We start from the raw sequence: 25,574 nt of genomic DNA on the forward strand, positions 1-25,574 counted from the left end.
CTTCTCTGCCCATCCTGGCTTTTGCGGCCAGCTGGCAGAGGGTTCCTAGAACCTGAGGGGGGAGGGGGGCATAGCAGCAGCAGTAATCACTCCAGTGCCTCCTGCTGCCGGTGCCCCAGCAGGGGCGGTGGCAGGTATTTTGGCAATCGTGGTGGGGGGGCAAGATTGGGGGTTGGGCGGGGGGGGGTGAAGGAGAAACAGCTAAATTTTTGAAAGGGGCCTCGCCTTCCTCATTCCCCACCATTGTAAGCAGGGAGGGACGGAGAGACACCGGAAGGAAAAAGGGGGAGGGGGGAAACAAAATAACCACTCCTCCCTACTAAGCTACAGGAGGGGAGAGGAATACCAAATGGGGTGAACAAGGGGGGGGGGGAAATCCAATAATAGGGGCAAGCTATAAGCTAAGCAATCCGGGGGGGGGGGGGGGGTAAACCCACGCACGTTTGTCCAAAGAGTCTCGTTTGGTCAGCTGTTGTGTCCGGTCCAAAAGGCAAAGTTCAAAGCAAACAGCTGGATCCGAAGGCGGATGGCAAATTGCCAGCAGGGACGAAGCGGCGGGGGGGTCGTGACAGTTGTAGTAATGGTAGGGGGGGTGGAGCGGGCACCGATGGATCAGGGGGGCAGCTTATTGCCACACCCCCTGTGCCGCCACAAATGCAATTAAAACACAGTCAAACTCCCCCCCACGAGAGTAGAATTCGAAAAAAAAAAACTCAGTCTTACGACCCGTTCACGATGATTCATAGCTTTTTAAATTATGTCTCCTGTCTTCTGAAATCCTTCTTCTCCGGCCATGTTGGCTGTGTTCCAAGGCTTCCGGCATGCTAAGAATGTTGTAAAGATAGTCCGAGCTGCCAGCAAAGCGGCTGGGTCTGGGGGCTTTCACTCCCCCTCCGAACAGCAAAATCAGCAATCTTCCTCCCCCTCCTCTGGGGGTTCAGCTGAGACAAATAGCTGCGCCCGAAAGCAGGCGAGGGGGGGGGGTAGTGCTGACTGCAAGATGGCGACTTGTCGGCAATCCAAAAAAAAAGCAAAAACGGCGGAGAATCAAACTAAATGAACAAAGCGTCCAGCCCGGTCCGGGGGGGGGGGGGGGGGGGGGACTAAGGCAGGGTCCAAAAGTAAGAAAAATCCGGGCCAGGGGGCTTTAGGAAAGAAGAGAAAGCAGATAGCTAAGGAGCAAGCTAGGGACGGTCCGTCCTCCAACAGGGAAGGTTTCAGAACAATCAGGAACCTTCTGGAGACAATTAAGAGAGGCTGATTAGAACACCTGCAGCCAATCAAGAAGCTGCTAGAATCAATTAAGGCAGGCTAATCAGGGCACCTGGGTTTTAAAAAGGAGTTCACTTCTGTTTGTGGTGTGCGTGTGAGAAGCTGGGAGCAAGAGGCACTAAGCTGAGAGTGAGAACGTGGACTGTTGGAGGACTGAGGTGTACAAGCATTATCAGACACCAGGAGAAAGGTCCTACGGTGAGGATAAAGAAGGTGTTGGGAGGAGGCCATGGGGAAGTAGCCCAGGGAGTTGTAGCTGTCGCCCAGCTGTTCCAGGAGGCACTCTAGACAGCTGCATTCCACAGGGCCCTGGACTGGAACCCGGAGTAGAGGGTGGGCCCGGGTTCCCCCCAAATCCTCCCAACACCTGGTCAGACACAGGAGGAGTCGACCTGGACTGGGGGTTCAGAAAAACGGCCAAGCTGAGGGCTGCCGTGAAGCTCCAAGGCGAGCAAATCCGCCAATAAGCGCAAGACCCACCAAGGTAGAGCAGGAACTTTGTCACAATACATACAGGTAAGTTGGAAGTTGCCATACAAACTGTGAGAGGCTAATTAGTTAAGTTGAGCTATTATCAGCAGGAGGAAAAACTTTTGTAGTGATAATCAAGATGGCACATTTAGACAGTTGACAAGAAGGTGTGAGGATACTTAACTTTAGGGAAATAGATTCAATATGTATAATGACCCAGCCACTCCCAGTCTCTATTCAAACCCAAGTTAATGGTATCTAGTTTGCATATTAATTCAAGCTCAGCAGTTTCTCGTTGGAGAAATGGACCGCTTGTGTGGATTGGTCTAGGCTGAGCTTGATGGTGGGATGGAAATTGTTGAAATCATGGTGGAATTCCTCAAGGGCTTCTTTTCCATGGGTCCAGATGATGAAAATGTCATCAATGTAGTGCAAGTAGAGTAGGTGTGTTAGGGGACGAGCGCTAAGGAAGCGTTGTTCTAAGTCAGCCTTAGTGGTCCATTTCCTGGACACTACTGTACTAATAAGCGATGGTCACATAAACACCACCCTATTCCGGAAACCTACTAACCGCTGTACTTACCTACATGCCTCCAGCTTCCATCCAGGACACACCACATGATCCATTGTCTACAGCCAAGCTCTAAGATACAACTGCATTTGCTCCAATCCCTCAGACAGAGACAAACACCTACAAGATCTCTATCAAGTCTCTAAGGTGCCACAAGTACTCCTGTTCTTTTTGCGAATACAGACTAACATGGCTGCTACTCTGAAACCTGTTATTATGGTAAAGGTACTATTCACATGGGTAACTGCATGAGGGTTTGCCAGATTGAGTTCTATATTAAAATGTCATCTGTTACCATAGCAAAAGCTAATGGTTCTAATAGTTTCAACAGGAAAATGAGGACTATTTTGGGTCCACAACAGTACCTGTGCCACTTCACATTGTTATTATGTTTCCATGACTTTAGCCGTATTCATAATAATCAGAATATGACTTTTCCTAAAAACACTCTGGATAAGACAGAATTATTTTTGGCAGATTGTCTTTGCTAGACTTTATGGAATAAGTGTTTGAATGAAGAGAGGGAAGTTAGTTAGGACACATGGGCAAAGTGTGGTATGAAGAAGCCATAAAGATGAGAGTGAGAAGGATATCAAAGGATTGTTTAAGAAGGCATATTAGGAGGAGTGTTAGCATTGACAGGAGAATAGTACAAAATGTCAGCAGGGATGTGGCCTTCAAGGTGAGTACAAGATATTAAACTGCTTTATACTTATTAACTAAAAGAATCGAGATATATTTTAAAAAATCCAGTTTGAAGTGTTAACTGGGCTATTCAGATTGAATAGCACTTTGATGCCAAACAGGTCACACATATAAACACAAGCCTTTGCTTGCAGTTAGCATCTGGTTTTATGAACTTTGATGCCCACAGTCTGATGCCTGGTCTACACTATGGGGTTAGGTCGAATTTAGCCACTTTAGGTTGATTTTAAAATGAATGCGTCCACACAACCAACCCCGTTCCGTCGACCTAAAGGGCTCTTAAAATAGACTTCTGTACTCCGCCCCGATGAGGGGAGTAGTGCTAAAATTGACCTTGCTGGGTCGAATTTTGGGGTAGTACGGACGCAAATCGATGGTATTGGCCTCCAAGAGCTACCCCAGAGTGCTCCATTGTGACCGCTCTGGACAGCACTTTGAACTCCGATGCACTAGCCAGGTACACAGGAAAAGCCCCGGGAACTTTTGAATTTCATTTCCTGTTTGGTCAGCATGGCGAACTCAGCAGCACAGGTGACCATGCAGTCCCCATAGAATTGTAGAGCATAGAATGTTTCTACGCTCCCCCTATCATCTCCATCCCTGAGGTTATCGCAGATTAGAAGGCGAAAAAAAAGCACTCGCGATGACATGTTTTCCGAGATCATGCAGTCCTCCCGATAGGGCACAGCCTAATGCATGGAGAGATGCAGTGGCAGAGGCCAGGAAAGAATTAAGTGAGCGCGAAGAGTGGAGGCAGGACATGATGCTGATGCTAATGGGGGAGCAAACGGACATGATGAAGCATCTGTTGGAGCTGCAGGAAAGCCAACAAGAGCACAGACCCCCGCTGCATCCACTGTATAACCACCTACCCTCCTCCCCATGTTCCATAGCCTCCTCACCCAGACGCCCAAGAACGTGGCGGGGAGGCTCCAGGCATCTAGCCACTCCACTCCAGAGGATGGTCCAAGCAACAGAAGGCTGTCATTCAAACAGTTTGATTTTTAGTGTGGCTACAATAAGCAATGTGGCCTTGTCCTTCCCTCCTCCCCCACCCCACCTGCACTACCTTGTCCGTTCTCTTTTTTTTTAATTAATAAAGAAAGAATGCATGGTTTCAAAACAATAGTTACTTTATTTCAAAGGGGGGAGCATGGTTGGCTTACAGGGAATTAAAATCAACAAAGGGGGCGGGTTTGCATCAAGGAGAAACACACACAAGTGTCGCACTGAAGCCTGGCCAGTCATGAAACTGGTTTTCAAAGCCTCTCTGATGCCCAGCGCACCTTGCTGTGCTCTTCTAATCACACTGGTGTCTGGCTGCTCAAAAATCGGACGCCAGATGATTTGACTCAACCTCCCACCCCACCATAAACGTCTCCCCCTTACTCTCACAGATATTATGTAGCACACAGCAAGCAGCAATAACAATGGGAATGTTGGTTGCGCTGAGGTCTGACCTAGTCAGCAAACAGCGCCAGAGAGCTTTTAAACATCCAAAGGCACATTCTACCACCATTCTGCACTTGCTCAGCCTATAGTTGAACTGCTCCTTAGTACGGTCCAGGCTTCATGAGCCATGGAAGCAAGGGGTAGGCTGGGGTAGGTGCAACCGCACGGTGCTGCCAGCTGGGAGACCAGCCTGAGGCAGAAGCCTCCAGGATATTCCAGGCAGGACTGAATCTCCATGAGACAAAACTTAAAGAAGAGAATGACCTGGAGTCTCTGGCTCCCATTTGGTGCTCTAAGAGGAGGATAGCCGTGTCTGTCCAGGTGCCCCTGATCGACCTCACCGAGGTCTGCCAGGAGCACCCAGGAGACATACGATGGCTATCAGTCCTACTGCACCTTCTGCCACGAAGGCAAGGTGCTGCTGCTGTGTAGCAATGCAGTATCGCGTCTGCCAGCAGCACCCAGGAGACGTATGGTGATGGTGAGCTGAGTGGGCTCCATGCTTGCTGTGGTATGGCGTCTGCACGGGTAACCCAGAAAAAAAGGAGTGAAACGATTGTCTGTCGTTGCTTTCACAGAGGGAGGGAGAAAGGGAGGCCTGATGACATGTACCCAATACCACCCGTGACAATGTTTTTGCCCCATCAGGCATTGGGAGTTAACCCAGAATTCCAATGGGCAGCGGAGACTGTGGGAACTGTGGAATAGCTACCCACAGTGCGCTGCTCTGTAAGTCGATGCTAGCCACGGTAGTGAGAACGCACTCCGCCGACTTAATGTGCTTAGTGTGGACATATGCAATCGCCTGTATAAAATCGGTTTCTAAAAATCGACTTCTATAAAATCGACCTAATTTCATAGTGTAGACATACCCTATGTCCAAGATCAAAGTTTAAAAACTTAACAGCATGTCTGCTGTCACTACAAACTGTATTTTGTACTATTTAACCTTTGTTCTCACTGAAAATATTCCAGCCAATTTAATTAAGTTAATTTAAAATATAATAAATCTTTAGGTTGCAACTAATTTAATTATAACAAATCAAAATGTAGATTTCTTCTTAAGAGTAGATTAAGTCTGATAATTCAAAGGGACCTGTGATGGGATATCTATCTCACATAGGTGGTGAAAGGGTTAATGTGGCCTGGAGAGGCTAGTTAATCCACCTGGTTGTACCTGGTGGGTGGGCCAGGCTTAATAAAAGATGAAGCACAGCCGGAAAGGAGATGTGTGGTTTGTATAAAGAGAGGAAGACTAGAGTAAAAGGGAGGCTGTAAAGGGACAAACTCTGCCAGTTCCCCCTCAGCAGTACAGCGTAGAACCTGGAGAGACCCAGAGCAGCTACCAGGGTGGAGTAACTTCTGGTGGTGAGCCCTGACAAAACGGTAGGACCTGGATCTCCAGAGAAGAAACTCAGGAGGATGTTTAATTGAAGAGGGGCTTCGGGAGTGATTTTACACCCTTAGAGAGGCCCTGATGGAAGAGGGCAGCAGAGGTGAAGGAGACTCCTGCAGTGGGGCTAAGAGAATGCCAATTGACAGGCAGATGGCCTTGAGAGGAAGACAGATGTGGAGGATCCAGAGTAAAGCCTAGACTCCGGGGAGGTAACTCTTGAGGGAACTCTTTCTCCTTTTCAGAGGAATGGAGAGCTAAGGAAGACCCAGGATGGATTAAAGTTTAAGCTTGAGTGAGGGGGCAGAAGTTGCTTTCATTGTGTTTTGGTTTTGAGTTTGGTTAAAAGATTCCAGGCAGAATCCCTGGGGCCATTCTCTGACAGAGGAGTGGAAGGGAAGAGGAGCCCTGGAGGGTGGCAGATGGTGTATAGATGACCAATGTTGTATGGGACACTGTTTGTTTGAGATGTTGGTACCCCACAAGGAGAGAGCCTTTAAAGTGACCTGTTTGGAGGGTCAAACTATGAGAAGAGGTGAACCACTGTGGGACTGCAGCAATTGTCAGTAGGTGGTGTTAGCTAGGAGAGAGCTGCTACACTACACCCTGCCAGGAGGAGGTGCTCTAGCAGTGAGTTCACCCTTCTACAGTACCAATCCATGGAAAAAATCCCTTTTAGAACATGACATACACAGCATGGGGATGTTAAGTATTCCACAAAAGAGATCTAGTGTGGTTAAGGATGCTGAATTAATTATAGACTAATTTTGATCACTGATTTCTAATCATGTCAAACAATGTTTATCTGATGCTATCCAAAAATAGAAATCTTTAACCACATTTCATTTAGAATGATCATAACACAAGGAGTAGGAGTTTTCTCTTATTTATAAAAAATTGTGTCCACAAGGCTGGCACATCTTCACTGCAATTGTATCCCTTTGCATTTGATTCCTCATTCTTTTTTTGCCACTTTACTCTCCTTCATTTTTAACATGTATTTGTCTGCCCGTCTCTTCTTGTTTTCCTTCAATTCACTACACAATCCCTTCTTACCATCTAACTTAAAAATATAGTAGGCAAGAGGTCTCCCCAGGGCTGGCCCTATGTTACTTGTGGATTGGTGGGCGGGGATACAACCTGGCTTGCTCAAAGTAGCTCCCTGACTCTCTCCCTGAACACCAAACTCAACTTTCTCTTCAGAGCATATTCACAATCATCATCTTTGTGAGTAAGAATCCTGAATTAGAATCTAAAACCTTGGCTTGTCTTTCTGACATTTTGTGGATGCCTAATGGTCAGCTCAATTTCAACATGGCTAAAATAATACTCATAATCTTCCCTGACCAACACCTCCCTGCTATCTACTTTCTTGATCACTGTGGTCACAACCACCACCACCCTGCCAGTCACTCAGGCTTGTTATATGGTGTCATCTTTGGCTCTCACCTCCCTTAGTTCCTCACATCCTATGTCTAAATCTTGCTGATTGTTTCTGAAAAACATCTCTAAGTTCACACAGCTAAAACTCTGATCCAGATTCTCATCCTATTGTGTCTTGATTACTGAAACATCCACTTCTCTGGTCTGGATAAAAGTAGGGTTGCCAGATTTCTAATTGTAGAAAACCGAAAACCCTTGCCCTGCCCCTTCCCAGAGGCCCCACCCCTTCTCTAAGGCCCCACCCCTTGTTCACTTCATCTCCCCTCCCTCCGTTTCTTGGTTTCCCCCACCCTTGCTCACTTGCTCATTTTCACTGGGCTGGGGCAGGAGGTTGGGGTGCGGGAGGGGCTGAGGGCTCCAGATGGGGGTGTGGGCTCTGGGGCAGGGCCAGGGATGAGGTGTTTGGGGTGCAGGAGGGGGCTCTGGGCTGCGGCTGAGGGATTCAGAGTGTGGGAGGGGGCTCAGGGCTGGGGCAGGAGGTTGGGAGGGGGTGCAGGCTCTGGGAGGGAGTTTGGGTGCGGGAGGGGATTCTGACCTGGGGCTAGGACACAGAAGGGGGTTCGTGGTGTGGGTTCAATATGGTGCTGACCTCAGGCAGCTCCCAGGAAGTGGCCGGCATGTCCTTCCAGCTCCTAGGTGGCCAGCAGGCTTTGTGTGCTGCCCCCGTCCACAGGTGTCGCCCTCGCAGCTCCCAGCAGCCAATGGGAGCTGTGAAGCCAGGGCTCGGGGTGGTGCCTGAGGATGGAGGTAGCACGTGGAGCCCCCCTGATCGCCCCTCCGCCTAGGAGCCAGAGGGACATGCCAGCTGCTTCCTGAGAGCCAGGCATGGAACCTGCCTGCCCTGCTAGTGCTGTGGCCAACTGGATTTGTAGCGGCGCGGACAGCTGTGCTGACCAGAGCCACCAGGGACCGTTTTTGACCAGGCGTTCCGGTCAAAAACTGGATGCCTGGCAACCCTAGATATTGCTGAAAAGATCATTCTTCTAGCCTATCACTTTGACCATTTCATTCTCTTTTTTTTTGTCCCTCTTCACAATGTAGCCTATAAAAGTAAGGTTTTTGTTAAATAGAACTGTAATAGAAATGTGCTCATATGTAAGTAGAAAATAGGGTTTGGGGGCCTAAATTTAGCCTTGATAATAATGAGGCCTGGTAAATGATGAATGAAGTGACAGCTCAGAGATAAATTGGGACATAACCCCTGGTCATATTGTAAACATTTTTGGTTCTAAATGGTTTTAACAAAATTTTTAGATGAAATGTGAATGTTTTGGAAGGATGCTATCTCTCTATCTTGATAGTCATAGGAATGGCATTTATGCAGGGGTTTAATATTAAATAGCCAATGAGGAAGTAGAAGGCATTTTTATAATGTTAGTGGAAATATAAATATGGTAAAAGGCAAGCTTAATGTTAATGAAGGAGTGTTATAATTATACAAAGGGTAGTATGCTAATTTAAAATTAGCACACTCATGCACCATCAGGGTATCATTAGAGAAAGGATTATATATCCATTCTTCTCATCCAGGGACTTATCACCCCTGGATATACCATTTCATTTTGGAATGTGAGTATAAAATGCAGCGGATAGTTATTTTGTAATGCCTGTTTGCTTTAACTAATTTTATTTTAAATAGAATTAAAAACGTTATCACTTGTTTCATTCTCAGTGCTCCACTAAATTAAATGTATCTGTAACTACGCTGGAGGCTCAAACCTAAAGAATTTAATTTGGTTATTGGTATTATTTATTTTTTAAAATAATTAGAAATATTTAAATCAAAGCGTATAGCTGGCTCCCCCTTGCATCAAACTACTTATCCTTACTTTCAAGGCCCTTCATGACCTATCCCTACCCTACTTATTTCTTATGCACTGTTGATGTGTCGACTCCCATGTCCATTTGGTCAATGATTCCAGCTTCCATTCTCCATTTGTTACATTTGCTCATAAGCATCTTTGTGCTTTCTCCCATGCTGCCGCTCGTGCTTGGGAGAAGGAGCTCTCTGCAAACATCCACAATGTTACCTCATTATTCTCCTTCACATCTCTCCTTAAAACTCTTATTTGCTGTCATGTGTACAAAAAACTTAATAGTTAGGTTGCTGGTGTGCAGTGACCACTCTGTATCATGGGGATTTTCTGTCCCCATTTGTCTGTCTGTATCCATCTACTGTTTCTTGTCTTATATTTAGACTGCAAGCTCTTTGGGGCAGAGTCCATCTTTTTGTTTATTTATACAGACCCCAGCACCATGGGGTCCTGCCCATGACTAGGGGTCCTAGGTGACACAGTAATGCAAATAATAAATAACTCCGAAGAGAGAGTTTTCCAGATGTGACTGCAAGGCTCTGCTGATGCATTATCAAAGCAAACTGTGTAAATGAGACCTATCCCAGAATGTACTGTAGATGGCATCAAATCTAATCAAAAGTACACTGTTGGATCATATTAAAGAAGTTCTGTATTAAAATCACAAATGAGTTTGATTCCCCATAGTTTAAATTCCAGGGTATTACTAATTGAGAGGTCTCTTGGGTTTTGGTACTGTTTCTCTCCCTCTATGTGTGAAACTTGCAAGCTGCTAATTGTGTTAGTACATTCTAAGACAGAATCTGTTCTCAAAGCAATTCACAGAGACTCAAAGCAATACTCTAACAACAGAAACAGCACCCAGAGACTCCCCGCCCTTTTGTTGTATTAACAATTGTGATTAAAATAGAGATAGAGGATGTATGTGGACGGATGCTTGGTGTGGATAACAACTGAATGATCAGGGAGGTGCCAGCCTAAGGATCCAGTGTCCATCGGCTGAAGAAGGCGTCAAGTGGAAATAACCAGAGGACCCCCGGAGGGCAGACTGGAATCCACCCAACAGCCTCAAGAATGGGAGAACCAAAGAACAAGATAACATCTAGCAGCACGGAGCCGTCAGGAATGTGCCATCTGCTGATTGATTCAGCAACAGCATGATGAAGCAATTCCCACAGACTGGCCTAGGAAGAAATTCCTATAAAAAGAGACTCTAAAAAGTGAGAACTTTGGGGTCTGATTCTGCAAACCAACTTCCAGGAGCATCAGATGAGCATCTGACAAGGCCCTGCTCCCTCCTCATGTCCAGGCCACCTGGCCAGTGGCTTGGCATGAGCAACTCTAAGGCTGGTAACTATGATAACAACCTTGCAGAACCTGTGTGTGTGTGTGTGTGTGTGTGTGTGTGTGTGTGTGTGTGTATGTATGTATGTATATGAATGAATGTGTGAAGAAATATGAGATTGAATGGAATGTTATAGCTATAACTAACTGCTTACTATGATTCTTTCTGTATTCACAATAAATGTGGTATTTTGCCTTTTTCCCTTTAATAAGATCCTGCTGGTTTTTAATTTATTGGTACAACATTTTGGTGGAGAATTGCGAAAGGGGGAATATTGGTAAAAAACCTCAGTTATTGTAAATATTGGTGTGCACACCGCCAGCTCTAGTGAGCTAGGCATTTCTATTAGGTTAACCAGACCTGCTGGCCTCCGAGAAGGTAGCAGGGGACCTGCTGGCCTCCGAGAAGGTAGCAGGAAAAACAGATTAAACCAGACCTGCTGGCCTCCGAGAAGGTAGCAGGGGACCTGCTGGCCTCCGAGAAGGTAGCAGGGGACCTGCTGGCCTCCGAGAAGGTAGCAGGAAAAACAGATTAAACCAGACCTGCTGGCCTCCGAGAAGGTAGCAGGGGACCTGCTGGCCTCCGAGAAGGTAGCAGGAAAAACAGATTAAACCAGACCTGCTGGCCTCCGAGAAGGTAGCAGGGGACCTGCTGGCCTCCGAGAAGGTAGCAGGGAAGAACAGGTTAACCGGACCGGCTGGCCTCCGAGAAGGTAGCAGGGAGAAATAGGTTAACCAGACCTGCTGGCCTCCGGGAAGGTAGCAGGGGACCTGCTGGCCTCCGGGAAGGTAGCAGGGGAAAAACGCATAGATTAAGCTATGATTTCAGAATCTAGGCTGTGTCACTTGCTAAGTAATACCAGCAGTGACAAAGAGATTGAAATATCCATGTTAAGATGTTTAAAAGAAAACAGGGTAAGCCAGTACCAGAGGGAGGAATGGAGTCAGAAGGAACTCCAACCTCACCTTTTGTTAAAGAAATTACACCTTTTAAACAAAACCTTCAAAAATTTGGGCACAGTCCTTGGACTAAACAAGCCCTAGCTGATCTCTGCACTATTTCGGACCTAGAGGATAGATTGGCTCAGTATATCCTCATATACAAACCTTCTAGTGCTGCCAAAAGAGATGCAGCAGCAATTTGGTTGTTGTGGGAGGCATGTAAGGATTCTTCCCTCCGCTTGTCTTCATGTAAAGAGGAAAAGGCACAAACGGAAAAGGGAGCAGACAATTGGAAGGTGCTGGCTACAAATACCCAAAGCCAGCTGAAAATAGTGAAAGAGGCACTCCAGGAATACAAAAAGAGTGAAAAAGTTAACTCTGCAGAGGCTGGAGGGAGGCAGGTAAAGGGGGAGAAGGTCCTATGTATGGCACCCCCAGGCATAATTACAAAGAGAAAGAGTAAAAAAAAAAAAAAAAGTTAACTCTGCAGAGGCTGGAGGGAATTAAGCAGCTAAACTTTGTGAAAATGTTAAAAAGGAAAAAAAAGTGTTAGAGAAAGAGCATTCTTGGTTTCTTTGCAGCCATTCTGAGGGAAAAATGGGCCCTTTTCCAAAGGAATGTCTGTAAATTAGCCAGGCAAAAGAAACTGATTAAAATCATTTGACTGGACAATTTAGTCAAATTTGCTAAAAGAACATAAGGGGGTTCTATTGGAACTTAACTGCCTCAAATGTATAAAGGGAATGTAAGATGTAAAAAAACAGAGCAACGTGGAAGGGATGTTAAAGAAAAGAAAATGTGTATGTATCTATCTGTGTGTGTGTAAATATGTAAAGTTCTAAGGACCAGTTGGTTTTGTTTTTGTTTTAAATAATGCCACTAAAAATCCATTTGACTCTTTAATTCAAAGTTGCAAAACTGACAGACCTTTTTGCTAGACACAGGTAATTAGTGCTGTTTGGCTTTGGGATTTGGCATTCAACCCTTAAAAGGTAACTCAATGCTTTACAAAATTTAAAATGTTTTTAAGTTGTGGCTGCAGCTGGGCAGTCAAAATCAGGAGAATATAAAAAAAAAAAATTCTCTCGATTCTTTTTGTTTGTTTGTTTGTTTTTGTAACAAAATAACAGATGAGAGTTGTAGAAAAAAAATTAAAAAAACAGTGCCTCTGAAGCAACAGCAGGGGTGAGGTGCACAAAACAAAAAGAAGCAATGTGAGAAACACTGAGTCTTAAAATGGCTCTGAGTAATCAGACTGTCACTTTGATAAAGGTACATGAAACCTCTGCAAGCAAAAAAAAAGGAATAGTGACACCTTATGTAAAAATGGATCTGGATAATGTTATAGAAGTTAAACTATGGAAGGAATGTGCATTTGCCCCAGAACATGTGCAGGGTATATTGTAGAAGGGGCAAAAGAAATGCAAACATACCATGCTACTTAATTAAAATGCTATTAGGGCTCCAAAGGGAGCCACAATAGGTTGGGTTTTCTTTTTCAGATTGCTGTGTGTTTTGGAAGCAGAAGTTAAAAGTAATCAAAACTCTGGTGAAAGCTGATTGTGTCCCTTTTAAGATAGAGTCTCTGAGCTGCTGATGGCTTTAAATCCAAAAGCAGGAAGCTTCTGTGAAAATGCAAATTACCTAAATGATAAAGGAAGGAAAGAACTAGCAGCACAAAGGAGCTGCAGATAAAGGACACACCTGGTCAGCAAACAAATTGCCTAAATAAAAGGCATGGGATAACAAGATAATTTTAATAAATTTAATGATAATAAGTATCCCTGTAACAACATATAGTGTGTATGATTTTTGGAAAAACCCTTTAAGGTCGTATGGTAATGATGCTTCTCAGTTATTACCTGTAAATAAAACTTGAAGCTTAACACAGCAGGAAAAACATTATAAACTTGGTCTTCTGTATAAGAAGGAAAACTCAGGGATTTAATGACTAAACAGTGGGATAATTTCCCCATAACCCTTAAAAGATAAAAGCCATTGAAACCTGGCCTGCCTATAGAACAAAAACAGGAAAATACGGGGGCAATTCCTCTGTTTTGCCTGCAATCAGCAAGGGTATTTGTAAAAGAAATATTTTAAGCAATAATCTGCCACCCCAAAAAGGGGTAGAAACATGTTCTTTTTGTCTTTCAGAAAATCAGGAAAAGCTGATGCCAGCTGAAAAGCAACCCAATACCATGAATCTACTGTCACAATAGAAATTGTGTTTTGTGTTCTATGTTTTGTCTTGTTGCTAGCACTGTTGTGTGTTTAAAAAAAAAAAAAATACTAAAGACCTGCAGGTACTTAAAAATAAATTAAGCTCTCTGACCCAGCTACAGGACAGCCTGACACAAAAACAAGTACATGCCAATGTAGACTTGGTCCAAATTGGTCTGGGTAACCTAAAAGCCCGATGGAATCTTTGGCAATGGCTTAATACTACCACATGGCTTATGCATAAGAAAAAAAAATATTAGAAATAGGAAACCACACAGCCATAGCTATGGGATGCACTGAAATGCAGATACTTGCACTAGCTACTTTGGAACACGAAATGTTCTGGGTCATATTGGGAAATATTAAGGGTTTGATGCATTTGTTAAAACAAAGAAAGAGATCATTGTTTGACACTTATCAATATGAATGGATGCAATATGTTTCCAGTATTGTAAAACCAGACTTGTTAATGGGAGAAATTGTTGTCAAAATTGCACACCAACAGTCCCTGGAGGCAAAGGTATTGAAGGTTAGCCCACTCCCCATATTACACATGGGATCCTTCTGGCTACCCTGGACCTCGAGCCAGTGGGCTGGGGAGGGAGGGAAGCTATTGGACACTAGAGGTTGTATCGAATGGACTCCTCAAAAGTGGGTGTGCCTCACCTTGCCTGTTGCCCCAGAACCTTGTAGTAAAGATACATCACTAGGATCGTGTATGTGGCATGAATTGGAATCACAAACTCAAATTGCCTCACAGTACCTTCTCTTGAATAGGCTACATAGAAAGTGACACTGACGATTATAAATCTTAGTGTCAAAAGGGGGATTATGTTGGATCATATTAAAGAAGTTCTGTATTAAAATCACAAATGAGTTTGATTCCCCATAGTTTAAATTCCAGGGTATTACTAATTGAGAGGTCTCTTGGGTTTTGGTACTGTTTCTCTCCCTCTATGTGTGAAACTTGCAAGCTGCTAATTGTGTTAGTACATTCTAAGACAGAATCTGTTCTCAAAGCAATTCACAGAGACTCAAAGCAATACTCTAACAACAGAAACAGCACCCAGAGACTCCCCGCCCTTTTGTTGTATTAACAATTGTGATTAAAATAGAGATAGAGGATGTATGTGGACGGATGCTTGGTGTGGATAACAACTGAATGATCAGGGAGGTGCCAGCCTAAGAATCCAGTGTCCATCGGCTGAAGAAGGCGTCAAGTGGAAATAACCAGAGGACCCCCGGAGGGCAGACTGGAATCCACCCAACAGCCTCAAGAATGGGAGAACCAAAGAACAAGATAACATCTAGCAGCACGGAGCCGTCAGGAATGTGCCATCTGCTGATTGATTCAGCAACAGCATGATGAAGCAATTCCCACAGACTGGCCTAGGAAGAAATTCCTATAAAAAGAGACTCTAAAAAGTGAGAACTTTGGGGTCTGATTCTGCAAACCAACTTCCAGGAGCATCAGATGAGCATCTGACAAGGCCCTGCTCCCTCCTCATGTCCAGGCCACCTGGCCAGTGGCTTGGCATGAGCAACTCTAAGGCTGGTAACTATGATAACAACCTTGCAGAACCTGTGTGTGTGTGTGTGTGTGTGTGTGTGTGTGTGTGTGTGTGTATGTATGTATGTATATGAATGAATGTGTGAAGAAATATGAGATTGAATGGAATGTTATAGCTATAACTAACTGCTTACTATGATTCTTTCTGTATTCACAATAAATGTGGTATTTTGCCTTTTTCCCTTTAATAAGATCCTGCTGGTTTTTAATTTATTGGTATAACAACACTGCTAGAGCTACCTTCGTTCTTTGCATCTCAGGGCACCTTGCAAGATAATAAAATTAAATTTTAAATAGCAGCTCACAATTATGACTAACTCAGTCAGATGATATTTGGATTGATAGTGTTTTATAGTTTATAAATATGGAGCCAAATTCTGCTCTTAGACACACCAATATAAATCCAGAATAACTCCACTCCGTCCATGACTGAAGAACATTGTAGCCACACAAATATCCACAGATGCTAGGAAATTAATAACACAGTTTAAATAAGGACTGCTGGAGATCAAGCAGAAAAAGAATTTGCTATCAGAAGTGTAAAGTATTGACTTACAAGAAGAATCTATTTATAATGAAAGTCCTTGTACAACACCAATTTTGGATTTAACTGATAACAAAGCAGAAAATATTTTAATTCTGACTTTCAAGAATTTGTGACACTGATAAAATGCAAATGACAGGTGACAAAAGAGAGGAGAGAAGTCATATACGAAGGTGCTAAAGTCTATTTTTTCCCCCAGATAACAAGCCATTATGCAAAATAAGAGGAAAGAATAAATCACAATCAAAGCTTTCCTTGAAGAATGAATAATAACTGGCATGGTTTCTACAGTGACTTTTATAAAAAGTTTTATACAAAAAGGGATCTTATTTTCAGGGATAAAATGACAGCAAAAATACTCGGGGGAGAAGAGTAAAGAAAAAGGAGGATTTAGACAGTGCAAGTATCAGAGTGACTTGCCATATCCCTAGATTCAGCTGTTCTCCCTGTTCCTCCTTTTTTAAAAAGGATGTGTAAGGAAGTTTGATTCATTTGTCCATAATGGAGGCAGGTGCTTCTTTTGTCTTTGTGCCTCCCACTCTAGAGCGGGAAGTACAATCTAACTGTTCAATAAATGTGAAGAGATGTCAACACCTCTGTATATAACACTTTCCCTCCTTTCCTCCAACCTTCCACCAAAATTGTGAATGAACAATTTAAACTTCCTTATTCTTTGCTGTATGAAGAGAAAAGTCAACATTACTCAAATGAAATTTCCTATCAAAATTATTCTGAGTCAATATATTTCAGGTGTGAAATAAATGCAATAAAAATTGTTCATTATACAATTTTCATGCCAAAATCTGCTCTATTACACTGGTACAACTCCACTGCAGTGACTTAAAAGGGACTGCCCAAGTGTAAATAAAAGCATTGTGTGGCCCATGATATCTACCGCCAAGACTGCTAAAATGACGTTGTCTTGGTGAAATAACTCATCCGAGCATTGTAATGGAGATTTCAGCTCCAGACGCTGTAAAACAACTAAGAAAACAGTAGTAGGAAACAAGACCCTTTTAAAAAAAAGTGTTGATGGTAAACAAAACATTACCATTTAAATAAAATACAAACAGGGTTAACTTTGAACCTTAGCCTGAAGTCCTTGGGCCTGATTTCCACTGCTTAGCACTCTGTAGCTATTTACACCTGTACAAAGAGGGTTTAAAAGACTATCAGGTTAAAATGGTAGCATTTGATACCTGCTTTGTACAGATGGAAATGACTACATAAGGTGCAAGGCTGTGGAGAATCAGCCCCATGTACTGATCCCAGTTGAAGTACTGACCAGTTAAGGACTGTTGTGATATTGCTCGGGTGACCATACATTCTGGTTCTGGACCATAAATACAACTTTTTGCATTGTTCCAGTTGGTTTAAACTACATTGGCCAGAAGGATGTCTAGCTTCTCTCCAACCTCTCTTCTTTCCTTTTCACTGAAGTCAGACACACCACTCTCCCTATCTCTAAGCTCCCTTTGCTCCCTCTTTGATTCTGTGGCACTGCCTGCAGCATATAGACAATCTGAGGCAGAATAAAAGAAAAGCAGGAGGCTGCCTGGCAAGTGCCACACTGAGCCCAATATAGAGGCAGCTTCTGGGCTTGATTTCAGTAGAAGTGAAAAGGGGACGCAGCACTGGAATGGGAGCCAGGGACCAGCAAAAGGAGGTTGAATGAAAGTAAATAGGATGATGGTAATATGCACCCATCAATTGCACGTCCTCATCACTAACCAATCCCATGTCACTTACTCCTGCCCATCTAACTACCGTTATCTGTCTAAGGAGGTTATGGTGCCCATTACTGGAGTATCTGAGCACCTCTCAACACTCCTGTAAGGTAGGGAAGTGCTATTTATTCCCATTTTTACAGATTGGGAACTGAGGACAGAGGCTAAGGGACTTACCCAAGGTCACACACAGTCTGTAGAGGATCATGGACTTGAATCTACATCTCCTGAGTGCTAGTATCCTGGACCTCTCATTCCTCTCTCTTCCTCTAGTCCCCCATGACAAACACTGTCAGTTATCAACCTCACTCCCATCCTTGCTCACACAAACAATCCCCCTTTTCACCCACTCTTTCCTATTTCCAGTACCTGCCACCACTGAACCTCCAGGCCACTGTGTCTCATCCAAAGCCTCTCACACTAGTTCCCTGGCTCCTGGTGATCACTATAAGAAAGTTGCCCTGGTTTGGGGTTTGAAAATTTGGTCACCCTAGCTATAGGTTAACATTATAAAACATGTAAGAAAATGTAGTGAAATTCAAAATATCACATTAGAGAAAGGACATCTTTATATTAAAAAAAACTCCCATTAAAACTGTGAAATCCACCTAGGATAAACTGGCACTTACTGTACCTGTAAAACTTTAGCTGACTCATCCAAGAGATGCTCTACACTCTCATTTTCAGGATTAAATTTGTTAAGCTGCTGGACCACTATTTCAATATGTTTTCCAGGGCTAGCCATCTTCACCATGCAAAGTCCTATAAATAAAGTAAATCATTAAATTTGTATGGCTCCTTCAATTGCAGCATAATGTATGTTGATAGGCTTGCAGAGACACGCATACTGCAGTATTGTAAATGGGAACATTCAGGTCAAGCGTTCAAAATCCCAATTGCTCAACCAGAAAGGCTAACAGAAGGAATGAGCAGACAATATAAGCATCAATAAAATAAATAAGTGACAAATTATGAGGCCTCTTTTATTCTGACAATGTCTCTTTAATGATCATTAGGATAACATTTTCAACTAATTTCAGTAGCAGATTATTGGGTGAAGTATATTTAAAACTTGTATTGGAGAGAAACAGTAACTCTAGCATGCATACTTTATGGGCCAATTTCTGCGCTAATTTAACTCACAGAACTTTCCTATTGAGATGTAACTGAAGACAGAACTTTAGTCTTAAATCCAGTCTTAGGGAAAATACTCACAAGATTGCACACTACCCCCTTACTCTGTTCCCTTTCCCACCTGATCCCTAGACTTAAAAGAAGTCTCTGTCCTGAGAACGTTTGTCTGTACATCACCATGCCTGTTTACATTGCCAGGTAAACATAATAATGTTCAGTTGAGTAAAGTCATTATCTTGGTCCAGCCATGCGAACCAAAATTATCACCAATTTAATTTTTTCATAGTGAAAATAAAATGTTAAAAAAACCTCCCAAATCTTATATTTAACATATTATCATACACTTCTGTTAAAAAAGAATGCTTGATCAAGATTCTAAAAGGCTGTTAGAATACTTCCTAATACAAAGTTTCTGTACCTCACCTTCCAGCACTACTGCATTTCACTATAATTTTCATAACATGTTTAAATACTAATCTCAAACTGTTGAAAGGAAAATGAGTTTGTGTGTGATTATGTTTAATATGGGCATATAGCTAACAGATCTGATCAAAACACAACTGCTAACTAGTAAGACAGTTTCTGAGCAGTTTTATTATTGTATACATTTTATAAAGCAATTATATAAAGCTACATCATGTCTTTAAGGGACAGCCTAGAAGTGAGTGGTGCTGCAGAATCATACTGCCACAGAAAAAGCATTAGGAAGAATTCTACTTCAGGGAAAACACCTCCCAGAACCATCCCGTGTGCAAGAGGAGAATATTCACTTCTATATCCTTTTATGGGGTATAGTTTGCTCCACCCCGAATGCCAAAATTCTTTCAGGCTCTAAAGATTTAGATAAGGGTGCCAGGTGGGATAGCTATCTATGTGGTTATTCAGACTGACCCAAGGCTTCCAATCCAACTACCACTGAAGTCAAAGGGAGTCTTTCCATCTGCTGTAATGAGAATTGGTTGGGGCCCTCCCCCTCTGAACATCCTGAGCTTCACACATCCCCAGTAAAAATTAAAAAAATTGAAAATAGTTAAATGAAAACCAAGGTATTTGAAGCTCCATAATTAACTGTCAGACCCCCTGATACAGGTACTATGTAAAAGAAAAAATTTCTTAACAGCAGCAGTTTGTTGAGTTTGACTATATTTTAACAGGTTTTATTTTAAAAAATGATAATCAGATTGTTTATTCTTGATGCTGGCTTCAGTCAAATAAAACAGAACCAAATTCACAATAAGGTGGAATGGTATTAAAAATTAGGAGTAAAAACCACAAGCTGGTGCCTTGTTATCCTTCTGTTTGCAAAGTATAATAGGAGATTATATTTTCTAATCCTGAGCTATTAAAAAGTTTTCTGTATCAACAGACATTTTACCCTTCACTACCATATCCAGAATTTCAATCAATAGCCTTAAAAGGTTGCAACCCCATTTACTTCAGTGGAACTACTACACTTCCTTAAATCAGGTCCAAATAAGGTTTTTGTGAAATTCAATAAGATTGAGTAGGTGCTGCTCAAAATGACCCAGATGCTTTTCTCATCTATGTGGCAGAGAAGGAAACAAAACCATGGAAATTGCAAAGAATATGGGGTAAAAAGCTCCACAGAAGGGAAATATGGGTACACCAGAGCATCTCCACTTACCATATAACTTTCTGCACCCCTAACATTTAATCACACCACTTTATGACCATAATCAACTGGAGTCGGGGTACAACTCCTCTTTGCAGCATGCTTTTGTCTTAGGGTAGCATAACTTTAGATGAAAAAGGCTTTTTTTTAAACATACAAGTGGTATGGATGTACAATAGCAGTTATTATAATGGAAGCTTTGTGTGCTGACTGGTTAAAGGACCAGACCCTACATTTGATATTTTCCTACATATCCTACCATGAATATATTTTAATGTGTGTAGTTGCATGCTCTGTAACATGCTTAGTAAAAATACTATGCCCTTGTATAGCATTTTTTTATCTGATGATCTCACAGTGCATTCTCACAGCTATTAATCCTTACACAACAACCCCCAGGCAAGTCAATTTTATTATCCTCATTTTACAGATAGGTAAATGAAGGGACAGAGTGATTAGGAGTGGTTGTCCAGGGTCACCACAATCAGGGATAAAGGTCAGCAGTCCTACCTCTCAATATTCTGCTCTAAAAAAAAGACACACACTGTCAAAATATTGTAGTCTGTTCTTTTTTTTTCTATTATATTTATAGACATCTAGTCAGCCACTAGAATTCTGGTTAAACTATACAGTGAACTTGATTTTTTTCCCTTCAGTGATGCACATGATCACACATCTTAACCATTTTTGTCTTATCTCTGTTTTGTCTGTCAAAAGTATACATTTATGGTCATGTACGTAACAGATGCTGTTTGTCTGTGTAAGCCATGTCTACTCGGTGTGGCTAGGCCAACAAGATTGATGACCCTGCTACAGCCTTGGTGAAGAGAGTTGAATTAGCTTAGGTGGCAAAGATTAAAGTATTAAGATCCAGAGGTCCCAGCTTTGATCCCTGTTGCCAATGACCCACCCAGGGGCATTGGCATTACAACTGGTGGCCTCTATAGTGAACTGAACTGGTAAGCCTCTAAAGTGCATAACATGCTTGCCTGGCCAGGGAGAGTATGTAAGCTATTATGCCTACTTGGTGTGGCACTTTGTGCCCATCTGGTGGTGGCTAGGCCAACTAGACATTTGAGCTTGGTACAGCCACATCTAAGAGAATAGGCTCTTTTAGATCAGGCAGCAGAGGATCATTTATTAAGCTCCAGATGTCCCAAGTTTGATCCCTACTGCTGACTACCCACCCTGGGGTGTAAGCAATCATAACTTCTTTGCCCAGTGATGCCCATTATAGCAGTGGTTCTCAACCTGAGGTCTGCGGACCCTGGGGGGTCTGCAGACCCTGGGAGGTCTGCAGACTATGTATAAGAGATCCGTGAAAGGTTGTTGTTACCATAAAATAGTGGCTTTTAACACTTGGGACTCTGCATACTATTTTTCCAAATGGGTCTACACCTCCATACAAAAAGTTTTAGGGGTCTGCAAATGAAAAAAGGTTGAGAACCACTGCACTATAGAATGCTTACATGCTAAACAACCCCAGACAATAATAATGTTTCATGTATTTTATAGTGTTATAGCTATCATAGAATCATAGAATATCAGGGTTGGAAGGGACCTCAGGAGGTCATCTAGTCCAACCCCCTGCTCAAAGCAGGGCCAATCCCCAATCAAATCATCCCAGCCAGGGCTTTGTCAAGCCTGACCTTAAAAACTTCCAAGGAAGGAGATTCTACCACCTCCCTAGGTAACGCATTCCAGTGTTTCACCACCCTCCTAGTGAAAAAGTTTTTCCTAATATCCAACCTAAACCTCCCCCATTGCAACTTGAGACCATCACTCCTTGTCCTGTCCTCTTCTACCACTGAGAATAATCTAGAACCATCCTCTCTGGAACCACCTCTCAGGTAGTTGAAAGCAGCTATCAAATCCCCCCTCATTCTTCTCTTCCGTAGACTAAACATTCCCAATTCCCTCAGCCTCTCCTCATAAGTCATGTGTTCCAGACCCCTAATCATTTTTGTTGCCCTTTGCTGGACTCTCTCCAATTTATCCACATCCTTCTTGTAGTGTGGGGCCCAAAACTGGACACAGTACTCCAGGTGAGGCCTCACCAATGTCGAATAGAGGGGAACGATCACGTCCCTCGATCTGCTCACTATGCCCCTACTTATACATCCCAAAATGCCATTGGCCTTCTTGGCAACAAGGGCACACTGCTGACTCATATCCAGCTTCTCGTCCACTGTAACCCCTAGGTCCTTTTCCGCAGAACTGCTGCCTGGCCATTCGGTCCCTAGTCTGTAGCGGTGCATTGGGTTCTTCCGTCCTAAGTGCAGGACTCTGCACTTGTCCTTGTTGAACCTCATCAGGTTTCTTTTGGCCCAATCCTCCAATTTGTCTAGGTCCCTCTGTATCCTATCCCTGCCCTCCAGCGTATCTACCACTCCTCCCAGTTTAGTATCATCCGCAAATTTGCTGAGAGTGCAATCCACACCATCCTCCAGATCATTTATGAAGATATTGAACAAAACCGGCCCCAGGACCGACCCCTGGGGCACTCCTCTTGACACCGGCTGCCAACTAGACATGGAGCCATTGATCACTACCCGTTGAACCCGACAATCTAGCCAGCTTTCTACCCACCTTATAGCGCATTCATCCAGCCCATACTTCTTTAACTTGCTAACAAGATATGTTGGTCCCAGGATCTGAGAGACAAGATAGGTGAGGTAATATCTTTTACTGTTGGTGGAAGGAAGACGAGCTCTGTGTAGCTCAAAAGCTTGTGCTGCCCGCCAACAGAAGTTGGTCCAATAAAAGATCTCATGTATTTTTAGTACTTTTCATCTTGAACGATCCCAAAGTGCTTCAGAAACATGCCTGTGGATATCATCCTGTCTGTCAATGTTATGCTTGTGGAGTAATTTAAGTACAATTTACTTGTCCTATTTTAGTAATTGTATATTGACAAATTAGTTTAAGTAACTGCATGTATACAACATCCCTTCTCTACCCTCTGTTTATTTGTTTGTCTCTCAGCTCCCATGATAGGGACCATGTCTGGAAATTGCCCAGTACATGGTGAGTGTGACCAGGCAGAAATAAGGATGAAAAGCAGTGACCTCTGAAATGGTAGGGGAGGCCAACAGCAAGTCTAATAAGTTCCACAACAGTGTGGGAGAGGGAAAATTTTAGCAAAGGATACTGAGGCAATGCTCTGTTCTTCTAACCAAACAAATAAAGTAAATCAGCCTTCAATTTCTGCACAGGGAGGGTGGACACAACTTGCCTTTTAAGGTTTCATCAGTGCTTAATTTGCAATGAAAGAGGTGCCAGAGCTCTAGCAATGTTGTGTGTGGGTTTTTTTTTGCTAACACTCAGAACTGATGCAGAAAGCCCAGAGGTGCCAGGGCTCAGTCCTGGGAAGCCCTGGCACAAAATAAGCACTGGGTTTCATCCTGAAGACTCTCACACAGTGAACTAAATAGCAGCGAGCCTCAAACAGGGGAATGGCTGGGGCGAGCCCTAAACCGGGGTCCCTCTCGGGCGGGCGAAGGGCTGTGGCGGGATATTTGTATTTGAAGTTGAAGGCTTTGAATCCCTGGGCCAGTAGTAAGGGTCCTAGGGAGGCCCAGCCCCCCACTCACCGCTATGGGAGCCGCAGCAGAATCAGCACAGTCCACCTGGAGCGGAGACTACTTGGCTCTCCAGATAGTGCCCGCAGCGTGCAGGCGCGGAGGCATCTGGGATTTGTAGTCCACTCAGCCGTCCTCATTCGTGTATTCGAATAGTCCAGGGAGGAGTAAAAAACTACAAGACTAAAAGCAAGATGGCGGCAAATGTTTACATACTGTTGCCTAGTAACTGGTGGTCAGCGGGACCCCAGCTGGTGAATTTTTTTAGCCCCAGAAACTGCCTGAAACCCAATTAACCGGGTTGACTATAATAATTATTTACTTAATATTATTAAGTGGAAGCGTTAATTATTGCCCTGAGACAAGACTACAAGTCCCAGCATACAACTCGCCACCTTTATTTTCAGCGGCCCCTTGAGCTATGGCGGCGTGGCATGCTGGGAGTTGTAGCCCTCCCCTTCTGAGCTTGCTTAGGGAGAGGGATGCATGTTACGCAAATGAGCAGCCGAGTGGGAGGGGTGAGCGGGGAGGGGGCCCCTCGCGGCCGCCTTCCAATTGGTCCAAGAGCAGAGAGCGCTGGCCAGAGGCAGCGCACAGGGCTTGAGCGCGTCCGCCCGTGCGCAGGCGCACGGTGAGCGCTGCTGCTGGGAGCTGGCGGTGGCGGTGGCGGTGGCGGAGGAATGTTTTGGGGGCTGTCAATGAAGAGAGGCGCCGCCGTTGCTGGCCGGTGCCTGGGCAGGTCAGCCTGAGGGACACTCCTCCACAGCAGGGCAGAGCCTCCCTCGCGGCTCCTAGCCTGACCGGGGCTTGCCAGCCCCGCAGAGCAGCCTGAGGAGGGGACGGGGTTTCGGCAGGTCCCCCCCCAGCCGCCTGCGGTGCCGGGGGAGAGGGATCCGCAAAAGCCCTCCCCCCCACACCCCACCAGCAGCCGGGGGCGGGAAGCGGCCTGAGAGGCGGAGGCGGCCGCGGGGGCGATGATGAACAGGTTCAGAAAGTGGCTCTACAAGCCCAAGGTAAGTTACGAGCCGGCTGCATCTCCGGCGCGCCGGCTCTGGTTTGGGGGTGTCCACTGTGGGTCAGCCCTTCCTGCGCGCCGGAGGGCGAGGGAGCCCCCGGTGCCTGTGTGCGCGGCGACGGGCGCGGGAAGCGCCGGCCGGCCGAGGTGCCCTGTAGGATCCCGCCTGTGAGCGGAGTCCTTGGAGGGAGCCTGCCGGGGGTCCCTGCCGCGCTGTGCCCAGCCCGTTCACCTACGAGCTGCTGTGGGCAGAGGAGGAAGCGTGTTATTGTCTAGGTCTTGCCGGGCAGCGTCAGGGAAGGGGTCCGAGGAGGGGATCTGGCAATGCCTCACTTTGTGGGGCTCACCTGGACGGTGTATGGCGCTCAATAGGGATTTCGGCTGCCCGCCGCCCTCCCAACCTTGCTCGTCTCTCACGGGCATCCCGTGATTCGCTGTATCTTTAACTTGCAGCCGATTAGATCCTTGGCAGTTGAAGAACATGCGGTTTTTTTTTTTAATTATCAGGTAGACCCAGTTTTAAAAGGGAGGCAGTAGAGATCTATAGAGAAATAGGATTTTGTTTTATTTGTGCTGCTGATAATGATCCACTGTGGTTTCAGAGACAGCAAAAGGGTGCTGGGATTTGCAAGGCACCCGCATTCGAGTGAGCGGTTTCTCTGCGCGTCGGGAGAGCCCTTCAGGCAGCTTATCTGTTCAGGGAGGCGAGATGACAAAGCAGAGCATGTGCTTTATTGTTATTT

General features: G+C 44.4%; 2 protein-coding genes across 2 annotated transcripts in view; one reads left to right on the forward strand and one right to left on the reverse strand.

Annotated features, from left to right (window-relative positions):
* CFAP99 (cilia and flagella associated protein 99) overlaps positions 1 to 23,994 on the reverse strand; it is a 110,711-nt gene extending 86,717 nt beyond the window's left edge. Inside the window, exons 1-2 of the mRNA XM_074951798.1 lie at positions 23,829 to 23,994; positions 18,103 to 18,230 (exon numbers count right to left, since the gene is read on the reverse strand). Coding sequence (XP_074807899.1) covers positions 18,103 to 18,222 — 120 coding nt within the window. The 5' untranslated portion in view covers positions 18,223 to 18,230; positions 23,829 to 23,994. The remainder of the gene's footprint in view (positions 1 to 18,102; positions 18,231 to 23,828) is intronic.
* Positions 23,995 to 24,434: 440 nt separating this feature from the next.
* The window catches only part of ZFYVE28 (zinc finger FYVE-type containing 28), a 300,215-nt gene continuing 299,075 nt past the window's right edge, over positions 24,435 to 25,574 (forward strand). Inside the window, exon 1 of the mRNA XM_074951801.1 lies at positions 24,435 to 24,829. Within this exon, the coding sequence (XP_074807902.1) occupies positions 24,791 to 24,829 (39 nt within the window). The 5' untranslated portion in view covers positions 24,435 to 24,790. The remainder of the gene's footprint in view (positions 24,830 to 25,574) is intronic.

The sequence above is a fragment of the Natator depressus genome, chromosome 4 (genome assembly GCF_965152275.1).
Source record: "Natator depressus isolate rNatDep1 chromosome 4, rNatDep2.hap1, whole genome shotgun sequence".
Lineage (NCBI taxonomy): Eukaryota > Metazoa > Chordata > Testudines > Cheloniidae > Natator > Natator depressus.